Source organism: Porites lutea, chromosome 4 (genome assembly GCF_958299795.1).
Source record: "Porites lutea chromosome 4, jaPorLute2.1, whole genome shotgun sequence".
In the NCBI taxonomy this organism is placed as follows: Eukaryota; Metazoa; Cnidaria; class Anthozoa; order Scleractinia; family Poritidae; genus Porites; species Porites lutea.
Genome location: NC_133204.1, coordinates 41523453 through 41537568, shown reverse-complemented (window position 1 = coordinate 41537568; position 14116 = coordinate 41523453). Strand labels below are relative to the sequence as shown.

The window sequence follows — 14116 nt, the reverse complement described above, 5'->3', positions numbered from 1 at the left end:
CAAGGTGAAACTGCTGAGCCTTGTGTAATCTAAACAACTTGACAATTCTTACCTTGACAAGGGAACAAATTTGTCAATTTTACTATTTGCCAAAGGGAAGGAGAATTGTTTAGGAAGACTTTCCTAACGTAGATGCAGTGAACACTTTGTTTGTGACTGTTTTTTCAGGATCTTTAATACTACATGTGTAGGTAAGAGAACAGCACATCATAGTAAATCCCTATAAAGGTATTATTTTATTCCTTGACATCGGTTCTCTTTAACATTTACACCATTCAATTAAAAATAAAATTCCTTACTTTTAATATTGGGAAGCTACTGGCTGCTAACTAATAAAACTATTATTTTTTTGCACCTCAGTAACTCGGTTTCACTATCTGAGTGTCGCATTAAGAAAGGAAAAATTAAATAGGAAAAATATGTTCAAATAATCTAGACTGTGATTTACCTTCATACCTAAATTTTATTCTAGATTCGACAGATACAACATAATTCTAGTTTTAGTAGCTGGCGGGAGCTGCGGTTTTAATTTCTGGCGCGAAAGCCGTGAGAAGATTAGAGGCAAGTCAAACTGAAGAATTTCCTTCGTGGCTTGGCCGCTCGTTTCGTTTGGCTCTACCGCCAAGAAAGTACTCCGGGCATAACAATCTCGTCAGCTACGCAGGTCAACAAGATTCTATCTTGTTATTAAACTACATCACTAAGTAGTCACATGATTTACGTATGCGCGATAGTGGTCAGTACTTGGCGTTTCGCTGAAAGCTAATTGAGCATGTTATGAATGTCTTTCCTGTTCAAACGAAGGATGTTATTCCTTGTGGATCTCCTAGAATTTTAGCACCGTGTGAGAATTTCATTTCATACTTCATAATAGTTTGATGCGGTGCGACCAAGTCATATCCCTGCATCCACATTGCCTAAAGAGACTTTTATTATTCATTGGCCTTTTTAAACACCCATCCTCATGTGTTAAATGTAAGGGATTTGATTGTTAGGGTCATTCATCTACTGTTTCGTTACGTATTTAACAAATCGTTCTGAAAGTTTCGTGGTGCTTCACAAGTCCCATTGGCTGATCTTGGGAGACCTGTGCACCCCCTTCTTACCCTATATGCACCCTTTCACCTGAAGTTTTGTGGCGCAAACGAAGGGTCCGTGGGGTACCTGTGCACCCTCTTCTTACCCTAAATTGAGATCAAACTTCATCATAAAAGCATAGTTTCGCCTCTGTGTCGTGTTTAGAATACTAGCTTCAGTTGAATGAAATAAAACAGGCCTCAAAGTAAAACTTGGTAAATGTACATAAAAGCTAAAAGATGGAGAGAGACGAAATACAAGGCCAAAGCTGCCTTCCGAAATCCACGGGGTGAACTTAGAGATAGAGATGACCTGAGGAAACAACAAGAAAACAAGAAAAAAAAATTGGTTAGCTTATAGAGAGTATAGTTAGTAACTTATGTCATTAGCAGAATCTAGGATATAAATGTGTGGTTCAATTTTATCGTTGGCTCCTATCTTAATTTCCCTTGAAAGTCATTATAATACATGGAAAACAATGGAAAACAAACAAAGAAAACTCTAATCTGCACTAAAGGTAAAACTGAACTTCAACATAAATATTCAAATAACAACGATAGTGTAAAGGTCTGGTAATTGGTGGCTAAAGAAGAATGCATTTTGAAGAAAAATTCAATTAGGCAAAGAGAAGAGAAATACGAATATGACAAAGAAAGATTGAGATTGACACGCTCCAAAGAGCGTTAAGAGATTCTTTGACTTTTACTTGGAAGATGCTAGTACCCCAGACAGTGGTAGTGAAACAAGAACTGGTAGAACAAGAAATGTGGCAATGATCAAGATGTTTCAAAATGTAAGTGGCCCTGTCTCAAGGGAAAGGATCGTGTATGCGTGTGGTAAAGGTGATATACTAGGTGACGGGTGGTTTCCCCGCGAAATGACACCGGTCTGAGAAACGAGCGCAGAAATTCCGTACTGATGACGTGCCACTACTCAGATCTGGCTAGTGCTTCTGATTGGCTGAAGCAAATTGCCCACGCGGCACGACCAATCAGAAGCAGGACCCAGTTCTGGGATCAGTATGGAATTTCTGCGCTCGTTTCTCAGACGTCATTTTGCGGGGAAACCAGCGGGGGCGTCGCGAAATTTCCGCCGTTTACATAGGCTAGCTTAACATCCTGCACATAACAATTTGGAAACTACGTTTGAGCAGTGGGCAATAGGGATGAGGTTTTTCACACTTGCCAACCCTTGAAAGACGAGGAAAAGCTCAGTATCTACGTTGATGTGTTTTCCTATACCAAGCCGCTTGAAAGAAACACTATGACATGTAAAAAACAAATAAGAATATCTTATGATACTTAAGTGATAATGAAAACTAATTACATACCCTCTTTTCAACACGCGTCCAAATTGTCTGACAAAGGAACTAGGCTCGCGAGCTGTACATAAACAGACAAAAACATGTTTCATCCTTGAGTTTTTCAGTTATAATATATAATTGTTTGGAGTCCAATTTAGATAAGACTTCGTCTACGGTCAACACCATTTGTCATAAAAATTAGGTGCGGGTGTAGATAATTAATTTTTGTAAGTAAAGAAATTTATTTCTCTGTTGTTTATGAAAAAAAAAAACCGTCTGTGCACTCTACACCTTTTTAAATAATGCTTGCTCAATTCCCTTTTCATTGAGATCAAGAGAGAGTGATTCATATCCAAAGAACTGAAACGAGTCTGAAAACTATCAGAAACTCACACTGGAGAGAGACTAGCGCTGGAACTGTTGTCGTCTCTAAACGTCTTCATGACGTGTGCTAATGACGTCATCTTTTCGACCAGTTAGGGCCCAGTTGATTAGAAGGTGAATAGCGTTCACTAATGCGGATAAATCTGTAATCAGTGCACAATGTGATTCATTTTTTCTTAAACTCCTACACTGGGCTGCGTATCAAACTTTGCCTATAGTTCAGGTTGCATTTTTGGAAGACAACAGTGCTTTTGTTTCTCACAGTCGTAAATAGTGTTATCCAAGTTTTGTCTGGAATCAGAAGCTCCAATCAAAAGATGGAGACAAAGTACCTGTCATATAACGAAAAACTGGTTTGATACTTACTGACATGTGGTGATGAATAATGATATTTTGTAGGGTATTCCTTGGACGGACTTCCAACGTCTTCCATTTGCAAAGAGACCTTTGAAACAGGAAATACGTTATTGTAGACACAAGGAAATTTCATAAACATAGTCGTATTATATTCTTTTCCAAGGGGCTCTTATCTCTTAAATACAATGAGGATAAAAATAAAAGAAACTTGTAGAAATGAAATAGCAAAACGCAAGAGTTCAGTAACTGAACCCCTTTGGCCCATCTGAAAACGTTAATAAAGACCAAAGTTCTGGTGGGTCGATGAGTCTTTATAGACAGTTCTAGAACAAAAAGGGCGCCAATATGTAAAATTCGATTCATCTGTGGTCTATCGTGCATCATACTATACTTTCACGTTAATTCCAAACTACAATCTCCAGAATATGATTGACAACCCTCACTAAACGTAGAATGCATAGCAACACTCACTCTTGTGCTAAAATAAACTAATTGTTCATGACTGTTTGATTCATTGAGCGTGTTTCCTACCTCCCCTTCACGGCATTTCGCATCATACAATTCCTCCATTTCTCGCAACCTGAAAGAAGAAGAAAGCAGACTATAAATTGTCAACGAATATTAAAAAGTTAATACGTGTCTATGACACGTGGAAATGGGGAAATAATTTCACGCGAATTTTCACAAAATTCTAATAATTACCGAACCCGAGCATACCATTTGATTACCTAACAATGGCGAGAAGAGACACGTTTACGCCAAATGGCAAACGTCAGATTCAAGTTGAGAATTTCTCAGCAGAGAAAATGAGCAGATAAAAACTGCCCAGAACCATTCTTATGGATAAAACTGGAGTGAAACTACTTATCTTAGCGTAGACGTAAAAAAAGTAAACGACAACTAAGGGGAAAACCGGGTCACGTGGTACAAATTCACATTCTCATTTCTCGTCAAATAAGGTAAAGTAAAGTAAAGTAAAGTAAAGTACTTTGTCATCCACGATATTATTTATCAAACAACGCAGCTAAGGATCACCATAGAAAAGTAAGCAGCCACAACGATACCAACCTTAATTTCAGTCGTTCCATAGTCTCAGCTGCTTCGTCATCGTCAACAGGCATATTAATCGCCACACTCTGCAAACAAAGACAGTTGTCGTCTAACTTAAAGAGGCTACGTCACGCTAATTGCTATTTTTTAAAAAAGCTAAAACCTTTTTAGGCATCAATTGAATGAATAATGGTCCGGTTTTGTTACTCAAGACCATATTTAAGCACTGAAAATGTTCCCTGTCGTTTGTTGCAATGGAAAGCAAGAGTGATCATGGATTGAAGCTTGTTTAAGTTGGGTCACCTTTTTTCAAATTTTATTGCTCTGCCTGCAAAAATCATCATAAAAATTATTATGGGTAGTGCTCCCTAAAGAAATTTGTTTGATATCTTCTTCATACAGGGTTCGCACAGATTTTTGGATCCAAAATTCAAGACTTTTTCCCGGCCAGACATTTTCCAAACAATAATTGCTTTTTCCAGACTCAAGGTTATCAAGAATTTTTTTCGAATAATGCTAATACTTAGAACTTCAAAATCAATTTAATAAAACATTTAAAAGTGTAGCTATTGTCTTCCGACCCTAGAACAATGATTACACTTGTAAAAGCTTTATTAAATTGACCCCTGAAGTGTAAAATTCCAAGAGAGCCGACTTTTCCATAGAAACGCTTTTACTAACGCGTTCGCAGATTACCTGGCTTCCCAGCCGCCTGAGTAATTCTTCTTTCTCCGCCCTGGCTGCTTCAAGATCATTTCTCCAGCCCTTTCCAATATGCTCAAACTGCAGTTTTGCTTTGGTCAACGCAGATTGCTTTTCGAGCAACGATTGTTGTAACTCTCTGTTTTGATTTAGTGCTTCTTCACTTTTCTGTGCGAGGTTTGCTTTTTCGTCAAAAGATTTTTCCAGTTCGCTCCTCAGCGATTCTGCTGTTTCGTGAAACTTATTAAACAGCTTGTCTTTTTCCATCCTGCAGTCTTGGCATTCCTTTCGCAGCAAATTTATTTCGTTCTTCAACTCGGTCACCTCATCAACGTTCGGTTCAACATCACCAGATCTTTGCAGATCTTCGTTTGTCACACCTGATTTTTCTTTGAGTTTTGCAATCAGAGAATCTTTATCCTCTACAAGACTTTGAATTTCCACTCGCTGGTTATGAATAAACCTTTCTTTCTCTAGATTCTGTTCCCTACTCTGCTCAAGTTCAAGTTTAAGGGAAGCTACGATTTGATCATAGTCTTTCCTTAACTTTAAGCGCAAATGTTCTTTTTCTTTCATAGTCATGTATAAATCTTGCCGCAGTTTGCTATTACCCGTTTCCAGCAGGTCATAGTTAGCTTGTAATTCTTCAAACAGCTTTTCCTCGTCAGATTTATTGAGCATTCCTGTTCTATATTGACTGAGCTGTTCGTTCATAGTGTCTATAACCTGACTCTTTTCAACAAGTTCGCTTTCTAGTTGTTCTTTCTGGAGAGAAAATGGCAAAAAAGTAACTTTGATAAACATATTAAATAGATCAACAAATTGACGATTAAACAACGTTATACTGCAGGTTGTAATAGAGACCTTTTGCGTGCGCGTGTGAACCAACGTCATTTGGGCGGGAAAATGCGATAACCGTCGCCATCCTACTATGGTTTTTGCCGAAAATGTCGTAGTGAAGCCAAGGAAACAAGTTATCAAAAGTGTGAAGTTTTATCATTTTGCGAATGGGTGAGAGCTTAATCTCTTTCAACAAAAATAAACTTGATAACTTTTCAGGTGACATAAGGCAAAATGAAGCTTTCCAAGGTGTCTATTTTTTGAGAATACGCGGAAAAAACTTAGTCAAATCTCTTGCTCGAAACTTAAGGTCTCAAAAGGGAGTCGTTTTATTTGTTAGAGAAAGAAGGCTCCTTTCCTCCAACCTAACCGTCACGAGCCCTTCTCTTCAGGCTCCAAATATAACAAGACAAAAATGTTGCAAAAGAAGGAAGCTATGGGTCTGGTGCTACGATGAGCAAAACCATCGTGGTTTTATACAAACCTCTCTTCCAAAAGTTTCCCTTAACGAGGCTAAGTGCTCTTCAAGCTTTTCGCATTCGTCCGTTTTCGTGGCCAGGGTGGCGTCAAATTGATTCTGTAGGGTTTGCCTCATTTCTTCATTGTACTTAGAGACCTGATTAACTTCATGGCTCAACTTTTCTGCAGTTTTGGCATGCTCTGTGGTTAGCCTTTCAACTTCAGCCTGTAAATCCTGAATTTGTTGTTGCTTTTCTTCGATATCACCTGCAGATAATTCAAATACATCGTGAAAATGTAAGCGTTAAAAAGAAATGTGACAAGAGATTAACTTTTTACCTATAGTCGCTGCCCCGCCCTCCCGTTTTAAGCCCTAACATCAACATGCATTTTCTCCACACTGTTCTTTATACATTCCTTATGGTACTGCTTGAGAGAATTTGTTCTAACATCACAACATTTTATCTTTGGTGATCAATTCATTCACTCTCGTGGCAGTGTTATTGTTGGGAGAAATTGGATGTGAGTGACTATCGGGGCTTCAAGGGTTAAAAGAAAAGCAATAAAATTATATTCGTCTTGCACTAACTTGAAGAGCCCTGTGCAGGCAGGCAAGGAGGCATTCAAATTTCCTACTGATCAAATGACACAGCGAAAAAAAAAAGACAACAACACCAACAACATCAACTAACCCGCAAAGCCCACAAATAACTGAAGAAGATGAACGATATAAGGAACACAGATAACTACGATCGTGATGACTTGAAAGGCTGCCATGACTAAAACGACGGGGAGGACAGGACCCATGTGGCCGATCAATTCAGTTATTCACAGACAAGGATGTAAGACTGCTAACCAGGCACTCGCTCGTTATATGACTTTGTGACACAAATAATTAGAGGATAGGAGGGTTGTTAACAGAAATAGGGAACAAACCTTACGATGTTGCGTTAGCTTATCGAAGACGCTCAATTTCTGTGATGTAGCAGTGCCCATTGGTCTCTGGAGCCCTATTTTTGCCTTTAGGCGACTAGGAAATATTTTTTCAGAGAATTCCTCTGCTGGGTACCCTGTGTTGCACGGGCTCAGAGCACATGCTTCAATTTTTTCTTAAAGCGTAACCTGGAGCTGTAATAGGCTGCTAAAAGAACCTCGCAGCAATGTGCGTTCAAGTCGTGTGTAAGAGAATTGATACGGTTTATGGCCGATCGAGTCTACGGAAATAACAAGATCTTTTCTAAAAGTACCTTCCCTATCTTGCACAACTTCGTCAAGACCCGCAACCCTCTCTTCCAACTCTTCTTTTTCCACTCTGAGGTGATCCAAAGCAGCATGCAATTGCTGAATCTCATTTTCCTTTCCTGAAAGGTGAAAGGAATCCTCCGTACCGATGCACATGTCTTGGACTTCTACTTCTGATGACACTGCCGACTTTTCTGCTCTTTTGAGCTTCATTTGAAACTCGTAAGCGATCTCATCAGCTGCCGCTGTCCGCTCTTGGGCACTCTGTAAGTCGTCACGCAACCCAGTCACGATGTGATCAAAGTCCTTTCTTAGTTTGTTAATATCCTCACGCTCTTTTTCCAACGCATTAAGCTGTGATTGCAGCTGTATTACTTCTTTACCAGAAGCAGTCAGAGCCTGCTCTAGATTGTCCGCATGATTTTGTTGCTGAGATATCACAGCTCCATAACGATCTTTCAAACTGTTTACTTCCCCTACATACAACTCTTTTTGACTTGATAACTCTGCCTCTAAGACCGCTATACGTTGGTCTTTCTCGTCCAGTAAAGGTTTATCACCTTGAAGGAGATGATCCAAAGCAATCTTCGCCTCCTGCAGCTCCTTCTCAACTTTAACCCTCTGTAGTTGAACTTGTTCCAAGACTGCATTCAGATTCTGCTTTTCCGTGACATTATTCTCGAGTTCACGACTGACCTCATTAATTTCTTCACTTAGAGACCTTACTTGTCCACTAAGGTTACCGATTTCAGTATCTTTTTCCAACAGAAGATTTTGATACTCTTCATTTCGGGTATTGCTCTCCTCTATTTCTGCGATCATTTGCTGTATTTTTTCCTTAAGCTCACTAACAAGTCTCTCCTTTTCTCTGACAAACGCATCCAAATCAACTCTCAACTGCTGCGCCGATTTTTCGCATTCAAATTTTTCTTGGCGCGTTTTGTTTAGTTCATCCTTTAGTTCCTGGATACCTCCTTCGCCTCCTATTTCAGACTTTGTATCCTTTGATTTCCTTATCATCGCCTTCAATTTCGCCTTTAATCGCTCGTTGACTGTTTTGAACTTCTCCAGTTCAGCCTGAACCTTGGACAAATCATCTTTAAGTTTCTGAACGTCTTCATTATCAGAAGAACTGTCAAAGAAAGTAGGCCGTTCTGGCGGAGAAGCTAAAAGAAGCTCACTTTCTGGCGACCTAATTAGAGCCTCTGACACGACCTCCCTTCGATCCCCATCCGCCTCGTCTGTTTTAACTGTGCGGTCGGACAACTCTCTATCGTGAGCCTCGGCTTCTAGAACTCTTATCCTGTTTTCCAGGTTTGCTTTGCCTGCGGCAGTAGATTGCAGAGCGTCGCGCAGCCTCTCAGCTTCCTTCTGAACTGCTTCAAACGTTTGCTGTGTTATTTCCTCCCTCCTTTCCATGTCCGAGGTATCGACGGCCACATCGCTATACTGCGTTTCGAGCTTTCCTGATATCTTCTCCAGACGCTTCAGCTGAACCTGAAATTCATGAGCGATTTGATCGGCCGCCGCTTTACCCTCCAGAGCATGTTGAAGATCTTCACGAAGACTTGAGACAATATGGTCAAAATTGACTTTCAGCTTTCCGATATCCTCTCTCTCTTCGTTCAGTTCACGTAACCGACTCTTCAACTGTTCAGCCTCTCTGCACGCCGATAATCGCTCTCTCTCTAGAGTGTCGGCATTGCTTTGGATCTGGAATATTATTCCTTCATGTTGATCTCTTGTAGCCCTAATTTCGGTTTTATACTTTTCTGTTGTGTCCTCCAGCTCTTTCTCCAAGTTCGCAATGGTTTCGTCTTTCTTTTCCACGAGAAATTCATACTCTTGACCCAGCTTATCCTGTTCAAGTTTAAGTTGACTGCACTCTCTCTGACTTTCATTTCTTTGAGAAACAAGGTCATCTATCTCGACACACAAGTTGGTATTCTCTTGTCTCAATTCCTCGACATTCTTCCAAGCTTGGTCATTATCACTTTCCAGCGCTCCAACGTCATTTTGCAGGTCTTGCAGCAGTGCATTCTTCTCCTCAATCTGTTTTTCCAGTTGTTCAATCAAGCTGATGCTTTTTTCTTTTTCTATGTTCAACTGTCCAACTTTGCTTTTTAACTCATTGACAATATTTTCCTTTTGACGCACAAACGCATCTAATTCAACTCGCAGTTCCTGGCAGGTCTTCTCGCTTTCAATCTTCTCTTGACGGATTTTTTCAAGTTGGTTTTGTACCCTTTCGCGTTCACTAAGGTCTTCATCACCCGATTCCGACTTAACTCTTTTCTTTTTCATAACGGTTCTCAACTTTGCCTTTAGTTTTTCATTGAGTCCTTTTATCCTTTGCATTTCGTTCTTCATATTTTCAAGTTCTACTTCTCCTTCATTGACAGGAGTAGCAGTGAGCTGATTGTCCACTGAAGACTGTACGATAACCTCTTGTAAAGGCCTCTCAGCATTCTCTTTGTCAATATCCTTAATACCACTGTCACCACGGGCAATGAGCTCTTTCTGATTGCTCTGCTCAAGCATGACCTGCAGTCCGTTAACTTTATCGTGCAAATCGTCCCTTTCCTTCACGGTGACGGCCAAAGCAGCTCTAACGTCCGCCACCTCTCGTTCTGCTGCTTCTAGCATCTCTGAAATCATGTTTTCCTGATGCACTGATTTTCCATCGGCTTTGTCAGAAGCTTCAGCGTCTGATTTTCGCAAGTTTTCGAGCTGAACCTGGAATTCATGAGCAATTTCATCTGCTGCTGCTTTGCCATCGAGCGCCCGCTGAAGATCTTCTCGAAGTCCTGATATGATATGATTAAAGTCACTTCGCAGTTTCTCGATGTCCTGCTTTTCTCGTGCTGCGACTTGAAGTTGAGTATTCAAACTCTCAATTTCTGACTTAGATTGAGCGAGTTCCTGTTCTAAATTACTGGTATTTTCTTGGCTTCGCATCAGCTGTTCCTGGAGTTTTTCCTCCAAGTCATTCCTTTCGTTTTGACGTTTTTCTTTTTCCTCCTGCAGTTGTTGGTGATTCTCATCCATACGAACTTCAAATTCTTGCATTTGTTCTTCATGCTTTGACTGTAAATGTTGAAGCTGGTTCTTATTTTCTTCAGTCGTTACTTTCAATACCTGAATCTCTTCTTGTAACTTGCCCTCGTTTTCTTGCAGCTGTGCGATTATTTCATCTGCTTCCCTTTGTTTTGATTCTATCAGGGCAGCAAGCTCTTTGATTTTCCCGTCCTTCTCTTCAATAAGTGGATAAGACTCTTGAATCACTCGCTCAAGTTCAGATTTAGCCTCTAATAGTTCTTTTTCTATCACACCTTTCTCGTCAACTGCGGCCTGGATATCCTGTTGAAGCTCAGTATTGCTGTGTCTCAGTTGCGCTATAGCCTCATCAGCCTCTCTTACTTTCTCAGACAATAAAACTTCATGGTCTTCTTTCAAGACCTCAATTTCTTTCTCATATTTTTCTTTCGTATTACTTAGTTCACTCTCCAGTTCGGATATTCTTATATTGTTATCATTAATGAGTGACTGGGCATTCTCTTGTCGTCTTTCCAAGTCCATGTTCGCTTGTTCAGTTAGCTGTAGTTCTGCACGCATTGCCGACGTATTTTCCAAATTTTTCTTCAAAGCTTCATTTTCTAGGTCCAAGGTGTGAAACTGTTCGGTCAAGTCATGCATAAGAGAGTCCTTTTCTAATAGCTGCTTTTCATGTTGTTCAATCAAACTACTAAAATGCTCCTTCTCTTGAAGTAATCTATCAATTTTGGACTTAAGTGCAGCAACAATTTTTTCTTTGTCTTTCACGAAATTATCAAGTTCCAAGCGGAGCTCCGTCACTTGTCTGTCACTGTCAATTTTTGCAACTCTAGCCCTCTCGAGTTCTACTTTTAATTCGTTAGACGCATCATCTTCCCTTGAACCTGATCGCGTTCGTTTTTTCTTTAAAGCCGCTTTCAACTTTTTGTTCAGTTCGGTCGTTTTCTTTAACTCGCTTTGCAACCAATTGACGTCATTTAAGGACTCCGGTGTATCATGGGCTAGAGAAAGCAATTCTTGCTCCGTAGTATTTTCTCCATCCTTGCTATCTATTGCAGCCTGTCGAACTTTTGTTTCTTCAGAATCGTTTATTCCTTTTTCTTTAAGTGTTTCTAGATTCCTTTCAAGTTCTTCTTTCTCTTTCGTAACACTCACCAACGTTTCTTTCAATGAGGCAACTTCTTCCAGGGAAGCTTGAAGTTTAGCCTCCAACTGTGGTCTCTCCGCTTGTAGGCTTATATCGGAGGCATCGTTCCGCACAGTGACATCCTCGCTGGAGGATGACTCGTTTCTTTTGAGCTGAACGCGGAATTCGTGAGCCAGTTGGTCAGCGGCCGCCTTTTCAGCGAGTGCCTGTTGGAGATCTTCACGGAGGCCAGACACAATGTGATCAAAGTTGCTTTTGAGTTTGTTGAGTTCTTCTAAAGACTGTTGTGCTTCTTGTAGCTTGCCGTTAAGCAGCTCAGCCTCCATTTCGGCATTAGCAAATTCTGTTTTCAACTTTTGAGTCTCGGCTTCTTTATCAGTAAGAATCTGCTCATACCCATCTGCGTTCTTTCTCGTTTCTTCACTAAGGAGCTGATAGCTTTGTTTCAGCTCTTGAACCTGGACAACAGCATTTTCTGATAGCCGGTTAATTTCTTCGTCTTTCTCTGCTACAAGCTTTTCGTACTTTTCAACAAGGGCATCATTTCTTGCCTTTTCGTCTAAGAGCTGCTGTGCCTTTGTCTTGAGGTCACCGATGACGCCATCTTTGCGGCGAACCACTTCATCTAATTGTTCACGCAGCTCATGAATTGCCTTTTCAGCATTGAGTCTGTCCTGACGAGCTTTGTCAATGTCTGCTTTCATTTCACTGGAATCGTAGTCTCCAGTAGATCCAGATTTGGTCTTTTCTTTTTTCATCTGAGCTCTCAATTTCGCTTTTAACCTTTCATTCAGGGTTTTTACCCTTGAAAGTTCAGCTTGGATTTGTGACATTTCACTCCTTAAATTTTCAAGCTCTTTACTGCTAGTAGGATCCACAGATGGTGAACTCAACGGTGTTTCCAACTGTAAAGAAATGGACTCTTCAACAATTGGGGACGCTTCCTCTGAAAGAGTGTCTTCAAGCAGAGAGGTGCCACTTGCGACCTCGGAGAAACCTGCCTCAAAGGCGTCAGTGCTTTCACCACCAGTTACGGTTTCCAGGGCAGATGAGGCTACCACACTCTTTGCGTTTTCAACATCAATCTGTAGCTGCTCGTTTACATGTTTCAACTGCGAAAGCTCCTCCTCAGCAGATAAAAGTTGCTCTTCTAGCTTAGCCTTCTCATCGGTCAAGGCATCCATCTCTTCTTTCAGTCCTTCAGCATTTACTCCCTTCTCTTTAAGAAGTTCAACCGCTTCGCTAAGCTGCTGAACTTCATTAAGGAGCAGTTCTTTTTCTTCTTTTTGACTTAACTCGTTTTCTCTCATTGCAGTCATTTCGTTATTACGCGCATCCAACTCTTGCTGTAAGTGTTCAATGAGCTTGTCAGCTTTTTCCTTTTGAGAGCTCATGGCGTCGACGCTGGAGGTAAAGTCATCTTCTGCAATGAAAAATTAAGGAAGAAAGAATAAGAAAGCCTAGCCACTCAAAAGAGCATATAAAACGAAAACGAAAAGAGAACATAAAATGGATATTGCGCCATGGAATTTTAAGATACGAATTAGGATTTACTTCGGATTTTTTGCTAGCTCACCGTAATTCTCGATCGGATTATAAAAGGACGTTATATTAGTAAATTTGAAGCAGGCTTGTGTAGATCTTAAATTCGTTATTTACGGAATTTATGTTACTTTATCAAAAAACGCGAAGTAAATGTATTCATTCCTTTATTTAACCCAAACGTGTGGATAGGAAGCGGGTTGTTTAGAGTATGAACATTTCAGTCAGTAATATCAGATAAAAAAAGTATTTACATTAAAAAGAGAACGTGAATCATAGTTAAATTTTGATTTGCAGTGGTTTTTTTCAAACAAAAAAATACATGGGGGAAACTGTGGTAAAAACATCAACAGTATCAATTTCTGTTAGTACACTATTGAAAAAAGTTAAAGAAGTTGCAAAGTTGCCTCTCTTTCACAAAAATCAAACATTTCATTTCTTTTTCGCCCGCTGCTTTTGCAGATCACGAAAACACATCTTTCCCTGACTTTTTCTTGACCGTGGACAACGTGGCAACCCAGGTTATGCAGCCAGCGTGAGCAAGCGTTTCCGATCGATTTCTTGCGCGAAAGGTAGAGCGATAGCATTCCTCTTTTTTTAATCTGGTCCCAACTTTCTCGACGAACTCGCACGGAAACGCTTGCTGCTGGATTTGTTTTTTAGTTATTTTGTCTGATAGACTGGATAGTAACGCGTAAAAAATCTATTAAGACAATTAAAATGTCGAGTGGAATACAAATAGCTTTAACACTTTAATTACATTGTGTTTTATGTCCATTTACACGTTAACTGATTTATATGAAACACCACAATAAAGAAGCTGTAGAGCAATGCAAGGAATGAAAATGAGAACAAGACAAAAGGTAAGCGCAGAAACAAATGCAGACCAACTTACCTCACTATTGTCAGCATTGCTTTAATGTGCTTATCAAGGCTTTTCAAGACATGAGCTCTCATTC

General features: G+C 40.1%; 1 protein-coding gene across 2 annotated transcripts in view; it reads right to left on the bottom strand.

The window, feature by feature from the left end:
• Positions 1–223: 223 nt before the first annotated feature.
• Positions 224–14116, bottom strand: part of LOC140933624 (uncharacterized) — a 33077-nt gene continuing 19184 nt past the window's right edge. For both annotated transcript variants that reach the window (XM_073383230.1, XM_073383229.1), the window contains 8 exons: positions 7420–13038; positions 6198–6439; positions 4868–5638; positions 4190–4257; positions 3653–3701; positions 3131–3209; positions 2408–2459; positions 224–1389 (listed from right to left, as the gene is read on the bottom strand). In XM_073383230.1, the coding sequence (XP_073239331.1) occupies positions 1278–1389; positions 2408–2459; positions 3131–3209; positions 3653–3701; positions 4190–4257; positions 4868–5638; positions 6198–6439; positions 7420–13038 (6992 nt within the window). In that variant the 3' untranslated portion in view covers positions 224–1277. The remainder of the gene's footprint in view (positions 1390–2407; positions 2460–3130; positions 3210–3652; positions 3702–4189; positions 4258–4867; positions 5639–6197; positions 6440–7419; positions 13039–14116) is intronic.